Here is a 24955-nt window from a genome sequence, read left to right on the forward strand (position 1 = left end):
ACGCCGGATACCCTCTTTTGAGCCCCGGATTCCCTCTAGAAACGCTGGATTTCCTCTTTTAAGCCCTGATTTCCCTCTAGAAAACGCCGGGCTCCCTCTAGTAGAAACGCTGGATTCCCTCTCTCTAGAATAGAAACACCAGATAGGGACACCCTCTTTTGAGCCCCAGAATCCCTCTAGAAACGCCGGATACCTACCGTGAAAAGCACAGGTCGAAATCATATATCGAGGCAGTGCCGACCAATCGAGATTCTATTCAGCGCGCAATCAACGCAAACAAAAGTAACCATGACGACCATCCAAGATCTTGGATGAAGTTCAAAGTTGATATTTTTATTCCCGTCGTTGAAAACACAACTAAAAAATATCATCAATGCTTTTTAAAAAGAGTCAGTGATAGAGAATCATAACATAAAGTCTGTCTATTATTTCGATTCAATTAAAGCAGAGGAATGTAAAGAGATGGAAAAACAGCTTTTCTGATTACTCAAAGTTCAACGATCACTTCTATTGAAAATTCTATTGTAAAAACGTTGATTAGGTCATTAAATCAAAGTCCAGAAAAGACGGCTCGCCATACAAATCGGACGGTTTCTACATGATTTGATGATAAAAATGAAAATTTGTTTTTCCTTTTTTGCCGATTACTAGTTCAATTTTTAAGAATAAGGAGCAATATTTTTACCAATGTATAGCAAAAAAAATTCTTAATGCAATGATATTAATGTTTTGGATTTTTTACTGTTTTTTAAAACTGTTTTTATATTTTTCTTTTTAGATATTAATCTGAAGTTGAGTAATAAATCAAGATGAAGTTATAATTTTCTCGAGCTCTAGCTTTCCATATTATGGTGCGGTCATGATGCGGTTATATCAGTAGAATCGCTAGGAAGTACCTTTTCGTATAGGAGAGGTGTACCCAAAATATAAGCCCTAAAAGTTTGCGCATAATCAGGCTTGAAACAAAAGAATTTTGTCACAACACGCTAATTATGCAGATTTTTTTTAGCGACAACAAAAGAAACCTATTTACTCGACATAAACTCCCTTAAAGGCAAGAGACCTGGTATATGACGAGCCGTTTTTACATTGTTTTCAAGAAGCTGTTTTTCCATCCCTTTACATTCCTCTGATTAAAGTGACATTTCCATAATTAATAGTTTAGTAATTACTGTTATACATTTTGGGATCATCTAAAAGATTTCTTTCGAAAGAAACTCACTTCAATTAAACTTGGAGGTTTCTGGGGGATTCATAAATAGTAAACTGTATACTGATACAGTCTGCTAGACATTAATAAGGTAATATTTGCTCTTCATCTTTGATTCTTTCTACAGTGATTAGATTGACACATGCGCGATAGAATTTCTATTATTGGTCTTCAGAGGTTAATATTTTCTTTGAAAACTTATCCTCTGATACTCAGGGTACCGGATACTTTCTTTTAAGCCCCGGATTCTCTCTGGAGTTGCTGGATTCCCTGTGTTAAGCCTTGGGTTTTTTATTTAGAAACTCCTGGTTTACTCTACCTTATGACTGCAGTTTATGCTTGCAATTAAGTTCAGTGGCTTTCCAAACCACTCTCCCGCGGCAATTTATTCAAAGAAAGGCAGACGCCTGCTAGTCTAGGTTCCCTGTTTCAAAAGCCCCAGGTTCCTTCCGGATACCGTACGCCCACTTTTAGCTTTTTATCTAATTATTATGCTGTAGTAATGCCGTTATATCAATAGAATCGCTAGAATATTCAGAGTAAGAAAATCTTTTTGTATGAAAGAGGTGTTCCCAAAATATAAGCCCCTAAAGTTCTCGCATAACTTGACCTAAAACAAAAGAATTTCGTCACACCACGCTAATTGTAAAAAGTTTTTAGAGCGACAACAAAAGAAATCCATTAACTCGAAACAAACAGGAGTTAACTTAAGGACAAAGGACCAGGTAAATGGCGAGCCGTGTTTCCATTTTTCGAGAAGCGCTTATCCATCCCTTTCCCTGGTCTTCTTCCTCTTGTAGAGGAGATTTATATTCAACCAATACAAGGGTTAACCGACAAATAAATTGGTATGAAACTTTCAGCCGGGATGTGTTTATCATTTTGGCTAATTTTTAGTGCCGGGACAATTTTGGGGGCTCCACTGGATAGGGTCGTAAATATACCATAATGACTAACTGTAACTAATTTTTTCTGTATAATAATTTTTGTTTCTTATTCCTGTAGAATTATGTTCTAATAGGATGTAAATTTGGATCGGAGATAATTCTAATCATGGATAATTGGTACATAAATTGGTCTTAGGAATGGAGTAGTCCAATTTGCTGCTTATTATACTAGCGCATTAGGTTCTAAACACAGCCGTGATTTGAAAGCTGGTGGTAAGAGCAACCAACAACCAACAACTTGTCACTTGAATAAATAATACGAATGTGTTGGATAAAAAAGAGAGCCTAGTTTTCAGATCGAGTGCCCTTGGGCCTCTTTTTCTTCGTTTCTATTTTGATATCCTTTTGAATTCTGCTACTCATTTCTGAGAGAAGACTCGTTCTCCTTTGGGAGATTCTGGCGTATTTAGCAGGGGTGGGGTATGAAAGAGAATTTGTGCCTTAGTGGTAAAGAAAATGATTGGTTTGACGCATGATTAGTAGAGATAAGGCAACCCGGGGACCCGGTACCCTGAGTATCAAAGGCCGAGTTTTCAAAGAAAGTATCAACCTCTTACGTGTCTAGCTAGCAGACTGTATCAGTATACATGTTTCAAAAAATTGAAATGAAATGAGTTTCTTTCAAAATAAATCTTCTACGTGATTCCCAAATGTTATTACTAAACTATTAATTAAGCTAATGTTACTTCAATGGAATCGAAATAATAGACAAATCTTTATGCAAACTTTATGTTACGATTCTCTATCACTGACTCTTTTTAAAAATTATTGATGACATTTTTGAGTTTGTTTTTTTTCAACGACGCGAATAAAAATATCAACTTTGAACTTAATCCAAGATTTTGGATTGTCGCCATGGTTACTTTTCTCTGCGTTGATTGCGCACTGAATAGAATAGCAATTGGTCATCACAGGTCGGAATATGATTTCGGCATGTGATTTTCACGGTAGGGAACCGGGGCTAAAGATGGCGCGTACGCGCAAAGGAATTTGAGCTATTTGAGATATTTCGAAAGTGGGAACTAAAAGAAAAGACATACTAAAAGATAATATACAATATAGTTTCTAAAGAGAACCCAGGCTTTAACAGAGAGAATCTAGCCAATTCTAAATAAAGGGAATCCGGGGTTCAAAAGAGGGAATCTAGCGTTTCTAGCTAGAAGGAATCCGGCGTTTTTAAAGAGAACCTGAGCCTAAAAGAGGGAATCTGGCGTTTCAAAAGAAACTTCGGGGCTTAATAGAGGGAATCCGGGGCTCAAAAAGGGAATCTAGCGCTTTTATGAGGGAATCCAGCGTTTCTAGAGGGAATTGGGGTTTCAAAAGATTGAATGCAGCGTTTCTAGAGGGAATCTGGCATTTCCAGAGAGAATTTGGGGCTTAAAAGAAGGAATCCGGTGTCAAAAGAGGGAATTTAGCGTTTTTGGAGGGAATCCGCGGCAATCTGGAGGGAATCCGGATGGAATCCGCGTCAATCCGGAGGCAATCCGGGACAATCTGGGGGAATCCGTGACAATCCAGACGGAATCCGTGCTTATCACTTCCCGGTTTTTAGTGAGGTGCTCGCTAGAGCGACGAGATTTTGGTGCTTAGTTAGAATTTCTTTACTTTTTTTTCGATTTTTGCGTGTCAAAACATTCGAATTCGAACAAAAACATTCGAAAATTGAAATGTTCGAAAATATGAAATGGCGCGCTTTTCAAAACAAAAAGAAACAAACATTCGATTTGTAAATCAAAACAGAGATTGCGATCGTCAAAGTCATCATGAGCAGTGACAAAAAAAACTCTAACAAAACAACAATTTTCGACGGAGATGTTGAATCTGTTACCACAGAAACAAAGGATGGTAGGAAGTCTAAAAACCTTAGCTTGACCATCAAGCAGGGGGCTGCTGCAAAAAAGACCAAAGTTCAAGTTTGGCTGGGAGACAGCTCTGAGGGCACAGATGATGTGGGGATTTCTTTGAAGCTTGAGAAACGAAACATGACATGTCCTGATATAAATACTATGCAAATACAACAACAAGACAAAGCTACACCTGCACCTCGTAATGTACACTCGTTAAGTCTCTATCAAACGCAGAGCACTACTCGAAAATCCTTTTTGGGCGAATTGAAAAATATTTTGACTTTTAATAAGAAGCAAGACGACTCACCGCTTCAGGATGCACCCAGTGCTCATGTTACTGTCGAGAAGGAATTTGAAAAGGAGAACAAGAAAGTTGCATTACAGAATCGCAGGAAACAAGTATTTCAAAATCCTGAGGAACCTGAAAATAATGACCTCTCGACATTTTCAACAGTTGGCGTTACGGTAATTTATTTTCTTGTTTACTTTTTTGCTACACCTTTTTTTTCATAAGAACAATTTATAAGAACAATATTGCGCCTGAAGTTACCCAATCTCAAGCAATTTTTAGGGTCAAAATAGTAAAATTATAGGGTAATAACGTCTAAAATACCTCAATTATATACACCCTTTAAATAAGAACAGCAAAGTGCCAAAAAATAAGAACAGCAGAGCCTCAGCAAAATTGTACTGGTTCTTATAAAAAAGTATATTTTATCAAACTGACTGTTTTTATTATATTCATGATATGCAACACTGGAGAGTCTTCTGAGAATTTTCAAAAAGTTCAACCCAATACTGTACGTCACTTTTTCTATTGTTTAAGTGACGTATTGGGTTGAACTTTTTGAAAATTCTCAGAAGACTCTCCAGTGTTGCATATCATCAATAACTTGTGGTGTAGCTGTAAAAAAGTCCAAAATGTCGATTTAAAAAACTAGATATTCATTTGATTTTGAGCTTTGGCGTTTTTAAGAGCCTGCCTATACAGTGAAGTCTCCATAACTCGATCAGGCCCGGGGAATCGAAATTTATCTGAGTTATGGAAAGTTTGAGATTTGGAGACTGATTTACAAGGCGTTGTTAACTGAAGGGACAAGAAAACTTGTTCGAATTAAAAAGACATTCGAGTAAAAGAGGTTCGAGTGCTGGAGACTCCAGTGTATAAATAAATAAGTAAAACAAAAGTTAGTTGGACGAATGACTTGTTTGTTTCGTACCCGGTTTCTTATACACATTTTTTTTAAAGAAACACACTTTTAAGAAACATGAGACTCAGAACTGTACTAGTAATCTCATGGTTATGAGGGAAATTCGGGATAAATTTCCCTAGGTCAAGTTTGAAATTTTTTGAAATTTCACGAGTGCAACGAGGGAAATTTAAAACATTTCAAAATTTGACCAATGGTAATTTATCCCGAATTTCACGAAAACAAACATGGGATTGGAAGAATTTTTAACCATGAATTAGTATAATTAGTAGTATTTTTTTTAACCATGAATTAACCATGAGATTACTTAAGAAATATTGAGGCTGGTTGGCTTTACCTAGTTTCTTAACAAAACAACGTGTACGCTAGTACCTGGATTTTTTTTGGTACAACTGATTTTTCATTTTTACCCGAATCTTTCAGATTAATAAATTGCAAGCGTCGTTAAAGAAATGGAAAATCAAGAAGAACACCGAGGAGGTCAGGGATACAATCGCTGTTAATGTACATCATCAAAAGATTTTGGACGATTGGAATGATAAAATGCAAACAGAAATCCCTTTCCCACTTCAAATTATCATGAAGGAGGAGGCATTGGAGATCACTACAAGAGTTCATCACATGTATAAATCTATGTTAGGTAGTAAGCATACGTTAACAAAAGAAGCAGAACATCATAATGTTTTGATCATGCAGTCACTTTATGTACCGGATATCAAACCCAACAAAGACTGAGTAATTATATTGAACTCTCTTAAACGTCAATATTCAAGACAAAGATGTCATCTAGTTTTCTCAAAAATTTGAAATATTTTTGAAACAATTTTATAGCTATACCTAGCTATACCGGCTTCAAGAAAACTTAGAAAGAAAGTTATTGTTTCAAGCCTTTAATTTTCTATGCCTTATTTGCCCTTGCCTTCAATTTTAGCAGAATAATATACAAATTTCCTTTCTGAAAATAGATATTAAAGGTTTTGTTATTTTTTCAAAGAAACTGTCAGCATCTTTTATTGAAAATTTCTATTTGAAATTCTGCATCTAAGGAATCGATATTTTGCAATACAGTATTTTGATAGCAAAATTTATTGAAAGATTCAGAGGAAGAAGAAATAAATCAGTTCAACAAACACATCTTCTGAATTTATCAAAGAAAATTCTTTTTATTTGATACAGCATCTTTTGTTCAGTCAAGCGTTACCTGTTCTTCAAACGGCCAATATAACCGCGGTTAATTTGTTGCAAGCTGTTTGAAAAGATTTATAGCATTTTATTGGAATTTTATAAAATGGGTACGGTTTAAGATTGATTTGATTAAGTGGCTTTTTAGAGACTTAAGACCCCTTTAAAATGGGTGTCAGACGAGATTTCTTGTTAGTGTTTTTGTTATTTGGGCTTGTTCATAGTCGAGGTTTACAAGATGACGGGATTATTACAAAAACTGCTTTCATTTCAAACATCGATAGTGTAAACATAGCTACAAATCACCCGAAAGCTACCGAACAAACGAATGTTGACGAGAATGCTGAAACTCGGTCAACGATTAAGAACCGGAAATCATCGGAAACGACCGATGAAACACCGGTTTGTGACACGCAAGAGTGTCGTAATGTCGCTAAAGAAATTCATCTCAAAATGAACGAAACTATCTCGCCATGTGACGATTTTTACGAATTTGCTTGCGGCCGATGGATTAACGAGAAAAAAATCCCGAGTTGCGAGAACGAGATCACATCATTTACAGTTTTAACGAAAACTATCGAAAATCAGATTCGAAAATTAATAGAACAAGAGCCGAAAAAAGAGGAGAGTAAAGCATTACAGAAAGCTCGTGATTTTTATCAGTCGTGTAATAATACGAAAGAGATCGAACGTTTAGGTGCGAAACCCGCTTTAGATTTTATTGATTCGATAGGAGGGTGGTCGCTTTGTAATAAAGACAAATGGAAAAATGAGCAATCTAAAAAATGGAACGCGACAGAAGTTCTGAAGAAAATTCAAAGGGAGTTTTACCCGGCTCCTCCATTCTTATCTTTCGAAGTAACAAATGATCATTTGAACTCTACTAAACATCTGATAAAGGTTTGTGAGATATTATGTCTATTATCGCTATATTGTTCGCAGTCAAAATTTGTAAGAATGGACTCGCCAGATCTCGAACGGTGTATCGGAACTTTTAATGATAAAACTTCGCTATAACTCAAACCCTCGAAAATTCGAACAATTTATATCCCCCTGGTGCTCGGGCTATAAAGACTCAATTTTATTTTTGGAGCTGCTAGAACGGTCTATTTCTCTGGCTCAGGAACCTATCAACATTGAATATCTACAAGGGTTGTTGAAAGCCGGACTGTCTGCAAAGTCGACAAGTTTTGATCTGAGTTGACGAGTTGAAGCGTACTGAGTCATTCAACGGTACTGTTTGGGACTAAGGTTATCTTAATATAATTTTTTTTTTAGATCGACCAATCAGGATTGAGTTTGCAACGCGAAATATATTGTAAGCATGGAAAGAAGAAAAATGTAAGATTTATAAACGGATTTTGCGCAGCCATCTTCTATTTTATTATCCAACATAATGGTAGACTTCAACAGGGATAATAGACTTCAGTCGCGCTCTTAGTTTGAATTAGCTTTTTATCATTACTGACTTTATCCCTCATTTACCACATGCTTCTAACTGCTTCGAATTTATTTTTCACTTTTAGATTTTAGGGGACTATAAGAAATACATGACAAAGGTTGCTCAACATCTCGGCTATACTTGTGATACAGTTGAAGAAGAAATCGGAGAGATTCTAGAGTTTGAAAAAAAGCTAGCAAAGGTATTTCCAACTCAATTTTATTTAAGAATTAAGTATCTCGAGGATATTCGAACGAATAGCTGATGTATGCCTTTCTCAACTTCATTTGAGCTAGAAACTGAGAATGTCAGTCTCTTTTGTGTGTGTCCGTCCTCTCAAAACTTAAGGCTGAAGACTGTCAATAATAGTCCATTTTGGATCAAATTTGGAATCAACTAAAAAAATTTAATTAATATTTCTCTACAGCTGACTACTCCAGCAGAAGCCAAGCAGGCTGGAACTTTCCGTCGCATTAACATCAATATTCTTGGAAAATGCATATCACAGGTATAATGGGATCTCTCTTTATCGCCCTGTACTGTCGAGAGACAAAAGAGCTTTGTATTTTTACTGTAAAATGTTTTTACCACCGAACAGCAATAATACCTGGTTTCGGAATGAAACAGATTTCAAATTTCTTAGATGCGGATCTCACACTCTAACACTGTAAACTTACTTCGGAATCAAACCGCTGTCAAGAATTTTCCTCTGACTTGAAGCTTTTTTAGATCACGATTTCAGGCGAACTCTGTAAAAGTCCTAAATCAGGAAAATTAATATTTTATCGATCATTCAAGAATTCTAAGATTTCTAAGAAAACATATCTTTCAAATGTTTTGAGAGATTTTTTTTCCTCGAAAAGTTGGGATATCGAATATATAAAAATTATCATAATTTTAACAATTTTTATATTATATTATCCTTGTATTTTCACTGTGTTTTTTTTACATTCATCATGTTTCCAGTTTCCCTGGTATGAGCATATCAAGGCAATCTTTCCAAAGAGCGCCAATATAAAGCGAGATGATGTGGTACTGGCAACTTCACCTCAATATCTTTACAATGTTGCAAGTTTGATAACTAGTGTTGATAAAAAGTAAGCATTCTTTATCTTTAGATCACTCAACTATCCTCAATTTAAATTCAGACTTGAGTTTTTATGAACAAGCATCATTGTTATATATTACTTGATGCAGCCTTTTTTCATCTACAAAATCAGTTGTATTATTCGTTTACCCGTTAATCCATTTCATATTATCTGTGTAAGCTTGCTTGGAATCTATAACTACCTTGCTTCAAAAAATGAAACTTTTATTGTAGGCTACTATCAAAATATATTGTATGGCAAATGTTGCGAGATAAAATCTCGTTCCTTTCTCAACCATTTCGTGACGCGAGAGCTGCATTCAACAAGAAGATGACGGGTGTTGAAGATACAGAAGATCGATGGCGTTGGTGTACTTCGGTCACAAATGATAACATGGGTGTACCTATTGGAACACTTTATGTCAATAAATACTTCTCCGATGAAACTAAAAATAAGGTATCATCTTCACTTTGCATACTTGAAGTTATTTTTTTCTTTGGTCTTAGACTTTTCTATTTTTGTATCTTTTTTCAACTCACCTGAGACTCACGGAGCTGAAAAAGCATCCTGTCTAGTGGCACAATTGTATTCTCTTTTTTAAAATCAACATTCTACTTTTTGGGGTTAGAATATAAGTAAATTTTGACCAGAGGGCACGAAAAAAGGATCCCCTCCGCTCTTGGGGTGATCTCGCACATTCACAGCAACCAATGCATTTTGTCTTTAAAATTTCTGTCACTATTATTCATTTTTAGACTCAAGTCATGGTTGATGAAGTCATAGATGCATTCATAAGACGTATCAAAAATAACCATACGTGGATTGATAATACGACAAAAGAACACGTCATTGCTAAGGTTGGTTAAAAAATTTAATTGCTTGAAAATAAATATTCTTTGTTCAAATCCGCAACGTACCTCAGCCCCTGGGGGGGTACTACCCTTGCCGACTGACGGGGGTGCTCCGCTGAGGTTCGAAAAATGGACCCTATGCGGGACTCGTTTTTTCAAAAATGTTGACGAAATTTGCGAAAAAAATGACCCTGAATGGGACTGAAATTCCTAAATTTTCTCAAATTTTCTACTTTTTCCCAAAATTTTTCAAAAAAGGCACCCTAGGAGGGACTGATTTTTCTATTATGGTGTTTTTGCGTCCCTACCTGGGACTCGTGGAGGTTTAAAAAGGTACCCTGACCAGCGGCGCATCCCCGTAACCCAGCCATTACAACAAGTCATCATTGTTACTGCATAATGATCTAATAAGTAAGTAATGAATTTATTTGTCTTAATAAGCGAGACGAGCGACCACACTCGTGGACATAAAGCTAAACTAAGGAGGTGGCCGCACGCTACTGTTACAAGAAAAATCGTTTTTAAGATCTTACTAGGATACATTGAAAATAAATTTTTAAAATAAAATAGCAATAAAGAAATGAAAATTCAGAACCAAACTCGAAAATCGTAAAAATAAAGTAAATGAGGAGAGGAAATATAATTTTGTTAAATCTTTAAGATGATCCAATGTTAGTGTAGAGATGTCGTCGAAGAGGAAGAGGTAGCGTGTGATTTAAAAGTTTTAACAAAAAAATGTTATTTAGGTATTTGACAAAGTCAAAAAAGGAAAGAAGTTTCAAATCCAAAAGAAGGGGAAAAGAATGTGCACGAAAATCAGAGACGGACATAATTCTAAGAGCTTGCTTCTGGAGAATAAGAACTCGTTGAGCATAACTCTCAGATATATTATAAGTTCTTTTATATTTCCTTTTTAAGGCGAACGCTATGGTGGCCAAACTTGGACATGCGACATATATAAAAAATATCACTGCTCTAAATATACGATTTAAAGATGTAAGTATTTGGACTACCTCAGAGGTCCTTTAATTTAACCTTTGTCCGTCCGTTTGTCTGTCACCAGCTTTTCTCGGGCTTGGCCCATTATTTTTTTCTGATTTTTTGCAAAGTGCTGCAAAATGACAGTACCCAAAAAGTGACAGAGCCCGAATTTCGAAAAAAAAAAATTTTGGGCAAATTATTTGGGCAAAATAAAACGAAGGATGGGCAAAACTATAAATCTAACTCTGGGAAATTCACAAATATCTTGTTAAAAAGTAGAGAATTTACAGTTTGTTCTAAAAAATCGTAAAAAGTTCATTCAAAAAGATACAAATCCCTAGACGCTTTCAAGCCATTGTTTAGAACTGGCTTGAAGCGTTTGATATATAAAGCTTCTTTGAATAAGAGAGAGGAGGTTTTTACACAAACATGAAAGACCCGACACCTTTGAGATACAAATCTAACGTGGTTTATCAATTTGTTTGTCCTGGGTGTGGTGATTCTTATGTTGGAAAAACGGAGAGGAACTTATTTACTCGTTGTCAAGAGCACGCTACGAAGAAGGACAGTGCATTGCTGAAGGAGTGCTCTGAATCGAATATTTAACGACCCTCTTGACTTTCGGTGTATAACCTATTATCGTTCGAATTCATTGAATGACATACAAAATTATTGATTCAAGTGATAATGGTCCTCTCTTATTCAAAGAAGCTTTATATATCAAACGCTTCAAGCCAGTTCTAACATGGCTTGAAAGCGTCTAGGGATTTGTATCTTTTTTGAATGAACTTTTTACGATTTTTTACGATTTTTTACGATTTTAATTACTGTAATTATTCTCTACTTTTTAACATAAGATGCAGATTTGTGAATTTCAATTTTATTTCTCCTGAAAGATGTGTTAGATGTACACGAAATATAGAATTTTTAACAACAACATTTATCGTCATTTTTCTACTTAAGATTATGATGGTGAAATTTTTCGGATTATCCTTCGTTTTATTTTACTTTAAATTGTCAGCTGGTCATGGTATTTGGGCAAAAAACTGCCTAAAAATGGGTCTTTTTGGACAAAATATCAATTTATAACTTTATAAGAACAGAAAGAGGCTGTTCGGTTGATTTTGAAAAAATGAATTTTGCCGAAAGTCCTTGTTAAAATGCGATTCGAAATAGATTTAAACGATATAAGACTAAAAGAGTATATTAATTTCATAAGGACACATTTTTTGGCAGGCATTTTGTTAACATTGAGAGTTGCATCACATTACCATTGAAAGTTTCTTATCTTAAAATCTTCACGTCTAAGTGGGAAGCGGTTTTCATACTCTGACAAAATGATCGATACAAGGTTCCTAATCGTAATATGTAATCCTTTTTTAAATCTATCGATGGCTTTATGGGCAGCTTCCCATAGATTTATAAAGCCCGAAGGGCTAGATATCATGCTTTTGCTGAAAAGTGCGCCGAGGTTAGGTAGGAAATCCTACCTAAGTCACGTGAAATTACAATAGAATTTCAGCGCTTGACCAATCAGAAGCTTCGCGGGTTTTCGAAAACAAAAGCAGCAATATTTTTTACAATATTCATCTATGCAGCTTCCCCTAGAAGTTTGTGCTTATTATGTGAAGTTTTTTTTCAATTTTTCATGACAAGGCTATTATATTTCAATATGCGTGTTAAAAATGTAATGTCTTGTAGCGTATTGCTATCTAAATAAAAAGAACAACATTTGTTAAAAATTGAAGCAGAGGCTTTTCGGTCTTATGCCATCATCAGTGCTATATTGTTTTCGTCTTTACAATCTGCCACACGTGGAATATCGATGGTGATTCTCATAACATTTGGTGATGGATAAGTAGCTCCAATTTCAATAGTAACATCGTCACTTTCAGATGGAACTACTAATGATACTATTTGGTTAGACAACTCTGGAGATAATGATGTTTTGGGCACTGCATCTTCAATACAGGATATCGGCCCATTAACGATGTTACATATATCTTCTATGACCTGCGCGTGTAGCGGATGGAAAATCACTTTTTTATCGTACTCGGAGCTTTCATCTTCTTGTATATTTGTATCTCCGAACGAAGCGTCATTGACACTTAACTCTAACGGCTCTAACGGCATTACAAGCTCCGCCTCCTCTGCATTATAGAGCTCTAGTTTACAATTCATAGCCTCTTCTATAATCTCCATGGGTAATGAACTACTGAATGATTGATTCAGTTCTGGGATTAGGGCTTCCAAATCTTCATTCTTTTCATCAAGTTCATATTCTGTATCACGAGGTTCACTTCCTTGTCCTATATCAAAATTGCATTTGCTTTTTTCTGGAATGGAATTTGAATAACCTGCTTCTAGTTGGCATTCCTCGGTCGTTTTGATAAGCTGTTCTTCTTGTTGGTTATCTGACTTTTCATGATGCTTGAGATTCTGCGTGGTTTGTCCTTTCATTTTGCCACCATGTGGGTTTAAGAGGTTGTATTCAAACGTTTTCATTTTAAGTTCTTCCATAATTGCAGCTTTTCTCATTTCAGGGTCCAAATTCCAAAGTTTTGTATTATCGTCGAGATTCTCGCGTACCTTGGTCTTTTCTTTTTGCTTAGCTTTTTTGTCATGGCGTCCTATCCCTCCGTCTTGTTCATCCAATAACTTTGCTGTCTCTTCATTTTGACCGTCCTTCCCAACTCGCTTGTTTTTATTCCCTCTCTTCTTTTTCTCTCTCGTGAATGGCTCATCCATCATGGTTTCCAAAATCTCAGCTCGAAGTTCATTATATTTTTTTATGCTTTTACAGGCGACCAGTTTTAAGCTCAAAACTTTGAATTTCTTTGATGAATCCTCCTGGACATTTCGTTTATCAAAGGGTTTGAAAACTCCAATTAAACTCGATATGATCGTTGCTAAGTCCAGTGAAAATAGGAACGACATATAATGGAATCGATTCTTCTAGGACAGACAATACAGTAGCAATCGAAGTGAGAATAATAAGCGAAATATTAGCATAAGTATTCACTTTGTCCCAAAACAAGGCTTCTTTTTGATGGACTTTGTGTCTCTCTTTGGACAAATCGATGTAATTTTGGAGATTTGCGATAATAGATGACATTTTCACAGTTGACTAGTAAATGTAGTCTAAACAAAGAAAAAGTTTATGAGATTACTCTTAGGTTCCAAATAAACGGCCCCCCCCGCTTGTTAATTTTTCGAAAATTTTCCAACCCCCCCGGACCTTATTTGGACCCCCCCGTTTATTAATCTCTAAGAATATTTTCAGCTGTCAAAGAGAAGGCCCCTTATTTTGCTCTAAATAGCCTGATTGTAGCCTATTTTTACTTATTTTTGGGTTTCAGAAGTACAATTCCCAACCCCCCCGGCAATTAGGTCCCCCCGTTTATTAAAATCTAGAAAATTTCCAACCCCCCCCCCCCGTTTATTCGAACCCCCCCGTTTATTTGGAACCTAAGAGTAAAAGCTTAAATAATATTAACTGAATGTATTAACTTGTGACATCTTTATCCGCTTGGAATGGTGAGAATTTTGAGAAATTTTAAGGTTTCGTTAGGTAAAATCTTAATTCTTATATTTTTTTCCAAGAACTTACAATTTTTTATATAATATCATCATTTCTACACGGACTTACATTATTGTATACTCAACTTGGCTACCTACGTCTTCAATCGACCTTTTCTTGATTTCAAGGATACGATATTCAACTCACAAACTACAAGCCAATTTTTTTGAATCGACATTGTTCAATTTAAAAAGTTTTTTCAATTTCTCTGAATTTTTCTCATTTTTCTCTTCAATCAATAATAAATAATAAATCAATAAATTTTGATTTTTAATAAATGACCAATCAGTCGGAACCACTACATAGAAATGGCAACTATTGCCTTAACGGGAAATATATCCCGAACGGGAAGGTGAAAAACTTCCCGAAATGGATAGAGTTTCCGAATCAAGAAGTTGACCAGTATCCCGATCGGGAATGTGACCTCTGCGCACTCCGGAAATGGTCGTGGAAGGTAAATAACTGATGCCTATTGTAAAAGAGGGTAAATAAATACCTTTCACTGGGTAGTTAAGAAATCCACCGGGTAATCACTTCTTAATTCTACTTTCCCCATTCCTAATTAAAAACTTCCCGATTTGGAAACTTCTTCTCGATCGGGAAACAAAAATCTGCTTTGTTTACAAAAATTCAACTTCCCGTTCGGGAACAATGAAAAGTTCTTGATCAAAACGGGAAACAGAAAAGTGATGAAATTTTCAATCTGGAAACAGTTTCCTTTTTGCGGGTTATTTTCACCTTCCCGTTCGGGATATATTTCCCGTTAAGGCAATAGTTGCCATTTCTATGTAGTGGTTCCGACTGCCAATCAGAACCTATTCATTTCCATTTTACAACTTTTCAAAAGCGTTAAATTGAATTATAAAAATTCATCGTTTAACCAAAAAAATTTACTCGGAAAAGCTTATTCTCATTCGGGTGTCTTCTTGACGAGTTATATACTATGCTTTATTTCACTCACATCTATGGGGTCAAACTATTACTCAGAATTCTAGAATAGGCAAACTGCAAAAGAAAAGTTGGCTCAAAACTGGCTCAAGTTTTAATGCTGAATCTGGCTATAGTCCTCTTTTTTCAAATTTCCCGCACCCTTACCAAATTCTATATTCATTTGTAACATAAGACTTGTGTATGAAACTCTGAACAATAATTCTGGAATACCAATTTTGGATTTGTGGAAGTTGGTTCATTAGATCTTTATCTCTAAAGAGCTAGAGTTATCTTTGCATAAAAGAAGGGATTGTTTTTTGTTTGTGTCCAAAACTTAGCATGAATCTTTACCTCTAAAACATCGAAAAGCGGATGTGAAACAAGCTTCATCATGTTTTTCAAGCTTATGTACCTCTATGCTATACTGTCTTCTTCTCTTTTTCGTTCGAACATTTTCATGTTCATTCAGCATGTTTCCGACTATCTATCCCATCTAAGTCCATCCAGTATGTTGCTTGTTTGTTCTTGTGCTGGCGGCTTGAATCTACTTAAGAAAAGTTTGACATTACTTGTGAAACTAATATTCGGGGGTTCATCCACAGATTTATAAAACCCGAAGGGATAGATGTTATGCTTTGGCTGAAAAGTGTGCCGTATTTTGGTAGGAAATCCTACCTAAGTCACGTGACATTACAATAGAATTTCAGCGCTTGACCAATCAGTAGCCTCGTGGGTTATCGAAAACAATAGCAGTAATATTTTTTGCGATATCATTTTCTTTTGCTTGGAAAAGCTTAAAGCACGATATCTAGCTTTTCGGTCAATAAAGCCCTTCGGGCTTTACAGAAATTTGTGGGTTCATCCACTTGAGAATTACAATCGTGGAAAGTTGTCTATCAATGTTGAAGTCCAAATAATCTTCATCCGATATTGATTGAGGGAGGGAGGTTTAAGGGAGGTTTAAGCTTGAAATGGGTTATCGAACTCTGGTAAGCTGCCTCGAAAAGGTAGTCACCGCATTAAAGAAAAACATGAGAATCATTATTATTAATGATGAAATAACGGTTCCCTTTTTTTCAGTTGAATATTTCAAGCAAAGAATTCTTCAAAAATAATTTAAATGTTGATCGGTGGATTCGATTGCGACTCTTCAATAAACTTCGAAAAACTGTCGACAAATCAAAGTATGTATTCGCGAGAATGTGTGTGAGAATGCAAACCTTTTTGATCTACAGGCAACATCATTATCATAAATAACATCATTCTCGAGCCCTTTTTTCAATGAATGTTCAACAAGTAATAGATATCGCACGGTACCGAGTACAATATGGAATATATTTCTCGAGTTCAGATTTTTTCAAAACTTTCTTTTGATAAGTTGTTATGTATTGCAAGCGAAAAGAAAACATTTCTTATCATGAACTTTTAGAAAATATGATTTTGAATCCCTTTTTTGAACGCGGTCTTGTATTTGTACGGTACAATATGAAATACAGCATTTATGTACGCGTATTTAGCCAATCAGATTACTCATTCAGACTTTTCATGTTGACAATAGCAACTTTTAGTATAATCTTGAACTGTAATGGTCACGTTTCTTTGGTCAAGTTTCTAGGGTTTTCTCCCACATTTTGTCACAATTTTAATTAGCTCACGAATTTTTCAATAACGGATTTATTTTTTGTAGATGGCCGATGTTTCCTCAAACTATAAATGCTATGTATCAATTCTACGAAAATGAAATTGGTATGTTTCAGTATTTTTCAATCTCTTTATTTGTTTATTATATCGTACAGAATAATGCTTCTTGTCATTCTGTTTTTGAAAAAAAGACATGACAGTGTATCGTCAGATTGTTATTCGAGAGATAATTCCTACTTCCGATGAACGGGACACGCCCTACCCAGACCAGCATGCGCCATCCTAGGATAGGGTGCTCGCTTTTTTACTCACAATTTATAAAAACACAAGGTCCCATTAGGTAAAAAGCTAAGAAAAATTAAGAACTATCCCAGCATCATATTATAGGAAATACCAACCAAGAATTAAAATACTGATTTTCAAAGCCCCTAATCGACTGCCAAGTGAATTGAAAGAGCATAACCAAAGGGTAAAGAACAAGTGAGCCTTAAAATGAATAAACTAGGACAGCCAAGTCTCGGCCTTTTTTTTAACACGCCTGTCTCACAACCCCGATGGAACTCTTTGCCTCAGTGGGGATAAAAATTTCTATGAAATCCCGATGGGGATTAGATAAAAATCTAGAACGGATGGTTTTGAAGTGTATTTTTTAAGTATTCAATATCGAATGGAAATGAAATCAAGGCCAATACCCTAGTGGGGCTGAAATTCAAGGGTATTTTACCACTAGAGACGAAATCTTTGCCAAATTTTCAAGTGGGGCTAGGTTACCATCGGGTCTTTGACAGGGGTGTTTTACAATGGGCTTTATAAAAAGCTTTAAAATGACTGATGTTTTTGTTTTTGTAGTCATCCCTGCTGGTATTTTGCAAGCACCATTTTATTACAATGGCTCTATACCAATGTAAGTTAATTCAATTAAAAGTGCTCTCCCCTGTTATAGAAAGGTCTCATACATTACAAGGATAATTTGATTAAACCTAAAACCTTGGCCCTGTTTTTTAGAAATTTCATTTACCTTATGGGGGTTATATGTCCAAATATTGTGTCACTACACTGTGCTTAAATTTTACTGAATGAAATTTTCGCCAGGGTCTAAGGATAGTTTTTTTCACTAGAAATTGAAATTGAAACTAGAAATTGAACACACCATCATCTTCTAAAATGTAAAAAAAAGTTTTAACTTTTTATATTCCAGGCCACTGAGTTATGGAGCTATCGGCTCAATTATCGGTCATGAAATTACACACGGTTTTGACAATACAGGTATTTATTTATTTTAACATTTTAACAACCCTAAAATCGCCTCACAGCCGTTTCTGAACATTTTTTGGAAATTGTGTGTTTACTTCATGTCCTATCCAATAGAACCCAAAAAAAAGTATTTGTAAGCTATATTGAATTGAAATCATATATGTAACGGTTTGATTTCCTTCAGATTCACGCTGAGACCAAATCCTTTCTAAATCCTTTGTTCAATTAACTTTGGTTTAAATTTTTTTTCAGGCCGGAAGTTTGATAAAAATGGAGACATCAAGGATGAGCAATGGACGCAAAAATCCATCTCCAATTTCTGCGATAAATCTCATTGTTTAATCAAACAATATGATAAATTCAAAGTTCGAGGAAAATTCCCGGTAAGGATTCCCGGTAAAATTTCATATGTAATCAAAAAGTTCAGACCTTTATAGTGATTTGTAATTTGCTTGCTTGATATTTTACCCAAAGCAGTATTTCATTATTTCCTTAAAGGTTTTTTTCTGAAACATCTAGTCAAGGTTTTTCCTTGAGATTATTATTGCAGCAGAGTCTCATTAACTCGAACAAGTTTTCTCGTCCCTTCAGTTAGCAATAAACGTTACTCCATAAATCGAAATTTCCTTAACTCGAACAAATTAGCGTTCCTCGTGCGGGCTCGAGTTACAGAGACTTAACTAACAAGCACTATCCCTGATTTGAATTTTTATATTTATATTTTAAGTTTTATCTCTTTGTCTTAGGTTCATGGGAAGTTGACTCTTGGTGAAAATATTGCCGATAATGGTGGTGTAAAGCTTGCCTATTATGTAAGTTGAATTATAATTCAAACCATTTCGACTTGTTCAAAAAAGATTTCACTTTCATTTCGGTATGTAACACGTTAAGAACCAGTAAACTGTTACTAAGACTCGGATGTTCGAATTTTGTTCAGGAGTTTAAGTCTACAATTGCTCTTATTTTTGAGAAGTTTTCAAATATCCTTTTACGGTAATAGTAAAAGACTAGCCGTCACCCGGCGTCGCACCCGCCGAGGAGTAGATAAGCTGAACGCTTCATTACGCACGGAGCGAGCGTAAGCGAGCGGAGTGCGACTCTTTTGGCAAACGCATGCGCGTAAGCAAAATTTACAAAATTTCAATGATATGCGGGCCCTAAAAATGGAAATTCAGTTTTTTTTCACGATTTTTTTTGTCTAGCCGCTATTCAAACATGTTTAGCCTCTGGAATGGTTCAACTTTGAAAATTTCGTGAAAATTAGCGTTTTTAAGAGAAGTCGTTGCAGTGTCAATCTTTCGCAAATTTAAAAACCCACTTTCCCTTGGAAAAAATTGACGTTTTTTGGTTTTTTGGGACCCTTGGGGCATAAGGTACCTGTTGACCGCAAAAATTCCAAAATTTGCGAATTGACCGTTGATAACATTAGGGGTAAAGGGACCCAATGACGTCACGGGTTTGGGAAAAACTTCAAAATGCGATATCTCAAGTTTGAAGAGGAGTTGGGAGGTCGTTGACCCCTCATTCTATCGGGAATTTTACGGGGAATGAGATTGGAGGGTTTATAAGGCTTGAGTAGGACTTTCAAATTTGGCTGAATTTTCAGCCATTTTAAGTTGATCAAAACAAAAAAAATGCGATAACGTGAGATTGGAAAGGAGTTGAGAGGTCGTTGACCCCTCATTCTATCGGTAATTTTATGGGGAATGAGATTGGAGGGTTTATAAGGCTTGAGTAGGACTTTCAAATTTAGCTGAATTTTTAGCCATTTTCAGTTGATGACGTCATCAAAAAAAAATGCGATAACTCGAGATTGGAAAGGAATTAGGAGGTGGTTGACCCCTCATTCTATCGGGAATTTTTAGGGAATAGATGGATTGGGAAGGAGTTTGGAAATGGCTAACCCCTCTTTAGATCGGAAAATTTATCGAGAATGCAATGAGAGAGGGTAGTTATAAGGCCTTAGGACGACTTTAAATAAAAATTGGTTAACATTTGGGTAAGAAGCGTGAGAAAATCAAAACTAAACAGCCGAAAAGAACTGAACTCTCGAAATAAATAATGGAAAAGCGTTAAAAAACTATTTTTTGATGAGCTCTTACTCCATTCTTTCCAAAAAGTCAGTGAAATTAAAACTGATGAAATATATAGAAATTATTACAAAACTACTCGACACACACGTGACACGACCCAAAGTAAATAAATTCAGCTTTCGGCACTTTCGTTCGTTTTGCGAAAACCAAACAGTTCTTTTTATCAATGTACGGATAAAAACTTGAAATTCTTTAATACTTGTCAAGAATATTTTCCATAACAAAACGAGGGAAATTCAATGTCTTTTTCTTTGATTAAACCATAAACCAGGTAAAACGAGGGATTTGTGTAAAAAGTCTCTTGTGTCTCTGCCAATCCTCCACAAAACTGTGTCTTTGACTTTTCAGCATCAATTCTTCAACAATCAACACTTTTTACTTCGAAAATTCAACCCAATTAGATTTTGTTGCAAAAATGTTGTTTCAGACCATTCATAGCTTAAACCCAGTATGCATTTTCTCATCTATGCATCGAAACAAAAACATCGAAAGTGTTATCAATCTGATAGAGAAACTCATTAATGAAGAATTTCTTCTCAATCGAAAAAATTCAATGCATCTTCTTTTTCTGTGTTTACTGTAATGTATAATAATTTCACATCTCTGAAAAAGCTGCTGCATTTATTTTGAAGCTTCTGGATCGACAAAATTTTTCTTTATTTTGATGTGCATAATTTTGGCGGGAACTTCGGTCGAATGTTTTTGTTCGAATCAAAAATTCGAATCTAACAAGATTTTCGAACAAAAACATTCAAAATTAAAGAGACCCGGAAGTTATTTTTCATTTTTTAACTTTGGAATTTTGGAAGTTATTTCTGATTTTCTAACTCGGGAAATTGTGCTTCCTTTAACTATCCGAGTTATTTTTCTTTTTTTAACTCAGAAATTTTTGTTTCCTTTAACTTTCTGTAAATAGACTAAATCTATTAAATTTTACGTTTAATAAAAAGGCTCGCCTCGCTCGTAAAATATTTCTCGTATTGCACTCAAAGTCATGCGATAACTATTACTTATTGAGTCTTCATTGGATTGGTAATCATCGATAGAACCTATTGGATCATAGTAGAAATCGATTTTATTTCAGTATAAAGTTAAAAATTTATTACCCTTTCGGTGACGACATTATTTAGGCCTTAGGGCCAAAATGATCACAAGATTCACAGTATTTTGAGTTTTGATCCGTTTTAAGTTGTAATTTTTAGATTTATGGAATTTTGGATTTTCGGAATTTCTTTGGGGTTTGGGATTTTCGGAAAAAGAGTACGATATTCTTTTGAGCAGCACATTGATAGCCTTCACCTCTTCTTACATAACTAGTGTGGACTTAAGGCGTCTATAGAATCCTTTCGCTTTGCGAACACGAGACTCGTTCTCCGTGCGTAACCCCTTTTACGATTGATAAGCCCTTTGGGTTGTGGAGAGGGTAAAAAGAGTCGAAACAACGAAAAATTACCACTTTAAATGGTTGAAAACTAAAAATATTGCAAATTTAATATTTTGTGACGCTATTTGGGTCCTAAATGCCGTCATCGGAAGTGTAATAAACTTTTCACTCGACTGTAACTATTTCTTCATTGACCAAATAGATTCTCTTGATGATTTCCGATCCAATCAGGGGTCAATCATTGTTTACATCCTTGTCAAACTCGAGATTTCGCTTTTTCAGGTTTTAATGACGTCATCGGGCCCATGATGACCCAAATTGCATATACTCATGTAACTCCGAATATACCCTCCCAGCCTTTTCTCCATAAAATTTTTGACCCAATGAGGGGTCAACCATCTCCTAACTCCCTTCCAAACTCGAGATATCGCATTTTTCCTGTTTTGATGACGTCGTCAAGCGAAAACGCCCGAAAATTCAGCCAAATTTTAAAGTCACACTCAAACCTCATAACGCCTCCCATCTTATTCCCCATAGAATTCTCGATCCAATGAGGGGTCAACGACCTTCCAACTCCTTTTCAAACTCGAGATATCGCATTTTGAAGTTTTTCCTAAATCTGTGACGTCATTGGGTCCCTATACCCCTAATGTTGTCAACGGTCATTTCGCGAATTTTTGCGGTCAACGAGTAGCTTATGCCAAAGGGTCCCATTAGACTTTTATTATATAGATGATTAGCTTACTTTCTTTGGACAATCTGTATAGCTTGGAGTAGATTCAATGAAATATTTGTTAATCTAATATTATAGGCGTATCGGGACTGGGCAGACCAACAAGACCAAGAGACAGCTGCATTACCAAGACCATTGAAATACGACAACGATCAACTATTCTTCATTGGTTTTGCACAAGTAAGTCACATTCACAAACATTTTAAACAAGCAAGTTAAAAATAATCATTATATAAAATTACAATATTTTATCTTCTTAATGAAGAGTCTTCTGTTTTAAATGTTTACAAAATAGTTATAACAAACATAGAAAGTTTATGCTAAAATCGGGGGAGATGCATGATCAATTGACAAACTAAAAAATGAAAAAATTTGATCTTTTTTTTTCTTCAGCAATATTGTGCGAAAATTCGTGAGGAAACAGAAGAATTGGCCACCATGAGCGAAATTCATTCCCCTTCCAAGTTCAGGTATGATGATATCAACAATTACTGTTCATCTCTCTCTTCTATTTTGAATGATTACCTCTAGTCTAAGCATTGTGGTGGTTGCGTGTACTGTATAGATAGATCTAGGCTTCTGCTCCTGTCTGTGATTCAGACTAAAATATATCCGAAAAAAATATACAGACATAAAAAAACAGTGATTTTTTGTTCTCTTGGATTGCTTTTGTAATTGAAGATTTATTTATTTCAAAATCAACGCTCAACGCCCAAAATGGGTCCGAATCGCGAACATTCAGCCTTTTCCAAGCAAGAGAAAACGAAGCCTTTAAATATATGCGCCGGATAACGGATTGAATCTAGCACTTTCTTGGATAATTTGGATATCTTTTTTCTCACAGGGTGAAAGGATCATTATCAAATATGAAGGAATTCGCCAGCACCTTCAAATGTCCCGTTGGTTCTCCCATGAATCCTGTAAAGAAATGTGAAGTCTGGTAAAAAGACGGAAAGGACTGAGGAGAGGACTATTAGTGAACGTGAGCTTTAATTTTAAGCTGAATGTATACGGAACAGTAAATACCTTTTTTATTGAAAACCTTTTTTTACCATCTAGCTGTTGAGAGTAGAACTCGTGACTTGTTATAAAGTCTGTCCCATTAAAGTCGGCAGCGGAGACTCCACTCTTGAATATCTTTTCAACAAGCACAAAACTATTTAATTCAAATTTTATCCATTTTTCGCCTCCGCTACAGATTATATTGAGACAGACTTCATAACATCATTTTTAAAAACATTTAGTAGACTTTTATTGACTTTTTAGAGATATTTTGTACATTATTTAAAGCATTTTTTATAATTTTCCCCGTAGAAAATCTACATTAATAACAAAACCAAGACTTGTGTTACTTCATTCATAACATTCCATAACGCCTAGAAAAGTGAATCGTCATGGCAAAGAGCTTTTATTTCATGATTTTTTATGACACCCAATCTAGTTAAAGGAAACTGGCATTTGATAGCAATACCGAGCGGTGGAGCAGCGGTGAGGCTGAAGGCTCAAAATGAGAGAAAAAACGTCTCATTTGCTAAAAAGTGGGGAAATCTCCTCGCTTCCACCGGGCCTGTTAAGCCGTTGCATTCACTGTCTATAGTTATAGTATTGTGGAACGAATTGCCCTGCAAGTAGCACAATTTTTGTCTGACCATTTTTTTGCCCACCTATAGTATATTATTTTCCTTTTGAAATTCTTCACTTTCGCTTTCAATGTTTTCGCTGGTTTTGATGGTACAAAAGCAAAGAACTACAAAACAAAAAACACTTCGAGAAAAATTCTAATTTGTTTTTCTTTACCCTATTGAATGATCGTAATACCATAGAGGTAATAAAAGGGTGGTTTTTCACTGAGACTGTCTGGCGAAAATCGATTAGCTGAAACAGAAAATTGATAGGAAAGCATTACTGACTCCCAAAACAGTTGTCAAAGCGTTTACAACCCTTTGAATTTGAAGAAAATTTTATTAAAAATCATCAACTCACATATCAAGGGATTTAGAATTAACAGCCTTCTAACGCTGGAGTAACAACTTTTCGGTAATAGCCAAAAAAGTTATTCTGTGCAACGTGCAACGAAACCTTCCGAGTAACAATTTTTTTATAATTTTAAAAGAAGTTTTTCATTTTATCGGGAAACTTTCGAGAGGTAAACTTCTTCGAATTTAGCGAATTCTTTGTTGTTTGTGGAAGTTTCTTTGCTATAAATATCTTTAGATCTAAAATTGCAGCTGCCTCGAAATTTTGATAAAATGTAGTTGAAAGAATGGAAATGAGACAGAATAATCAACCCACATTTGGTACTAAGTCACTACCCTGCAGACGATCTCATTCTATTCCTTCTCACTGAATCTGATCTTCGAAAATCGGCGAATCTCTTGAACGAAACATTCACGAAATTCGGACTGAACATAAACACGCAAAAAACTGAATCCATGATCTTAAACCAATCGGAAGGTGAATACCCAAAGTCAATTCTCAACTTAAGGAACACTGTTATCAAAAATATTGAGAATTTTATCTATCTTGGCACATATATCTTTCGATCAACCTAACACAGGAGATCCACAGATCAACCATCGAAT

General features: G+C 35.5%; 2 protein-coding genes across 2 annotated transcripts; both read left to right on the forward strand.

The window, feature by feature from the left end:
- Positions 1–3832: 3832 nt before the first annotated feature.
- On the forward strand, positions 3833–6092 carry LOC136813300 (uncharacterized). The gene is made up of 2 exons (XM_067069815.1): positions 3833–4469; positions 5639–6092. Exons 1-2 carry the CDS (start codon positions 3921–3923, stop codon positions 5948–5950), a joined length of 861 nt encoding a protein of 286 aa, XP_066925916.1. The 5' UTR covers positions 3833–3920; the 3' UTR covers positions 5951–6092.
- Positions 6093–6481: 389 nt separating this feature from the next.
- LOC136813298 (endothelin-converting enzyme homolog) lies at positions 6482–23699 on the forward strand. Its single transcript, XM_067069813.1, has 17 exons — positions 6482–7297; positions 7676–7738; positions 7924–8040; positions 8266–8346; positions 8805–8935; positions 9160–9382; positions 9682–9783; positions 10696–10773; positions 16349–16452; positions 16956–17014; positions 17759–17813; positions 18108–18175; positions 18416–18546; positions 18910–18975; positions 22452–22553; positions 22767–22843; positions 23218–23699. Exons 1-17 carry the CDS (start codon positions 6566–6568, stop codon positions 23315–23317), a joined length of 2289 nt encoding a protein of 762 aa, XP_066925914.1. The 5' UTR covers positions 6482–6565; the 3' UTR covers positions 23318–23699.
- Positions 23700–24955: the final 1256 nt, after the last annotated feature.

The sequence above is a fragment of the Clytia hemisphaerica genome, unplaced genomic scaffold (assembly GCF_902728285.1).
Source record: "Clytia hemisphaerica strain Z4C2 unplaced genomic scaffold, Clytia hemisphaerica genome assembly, whole genome shotgun sequence".
Lineage (NCBI taxonomy): Eukaryota > Metazoa > Cnidaria > Hydrozoa > Leptothecata > Clytiidae > Clytia > Clytia hemisphaerica.

What these genes read in the sequence shown, in the direction of transcription:
- LOC136813300 (XM_067069815.1), top strand. Translation starts at nt 3,921, where the DNA reads ATGAGCAGTGACAAAAAAAACTCTAACAAAACAACAATTTTCGACGGA. An exon ending in TTTCAACAGTTGGCGTTACG is followed by an intron (nt 4,470 to 5,638) that starts GTAATTTATTTT and finishes CGAATCTTTCAG; the next exon opens with ATTAATAAATTGCAAGCGTC.
- LOC136813298 (XM_067069813.1), top strand. Translation starts at nt 6,566, where the DNA reads ATGGGTGTCAGACGAGATTTCTTGTTAGTGTTTTTGTTATTTGGGCTT. An exon ending in ATAACTAGTGTTGATAAAAA is followed by an intron (nt 8,936 to 9,159) that starts GTAAGCATTCTT and finishes CTTTTATTGTAG; the next exon opens with GCTACTATCAAAATATATTG. An exon ending in ATTCTACGAAAATGAAATTG is followed by an intron (nt 17,015 to 17,758) that starts GTATGTTTCAGT and finishes TTGTTTTTGTAG; the next exon opens with TCATCCCTGCTGGTATTTTG.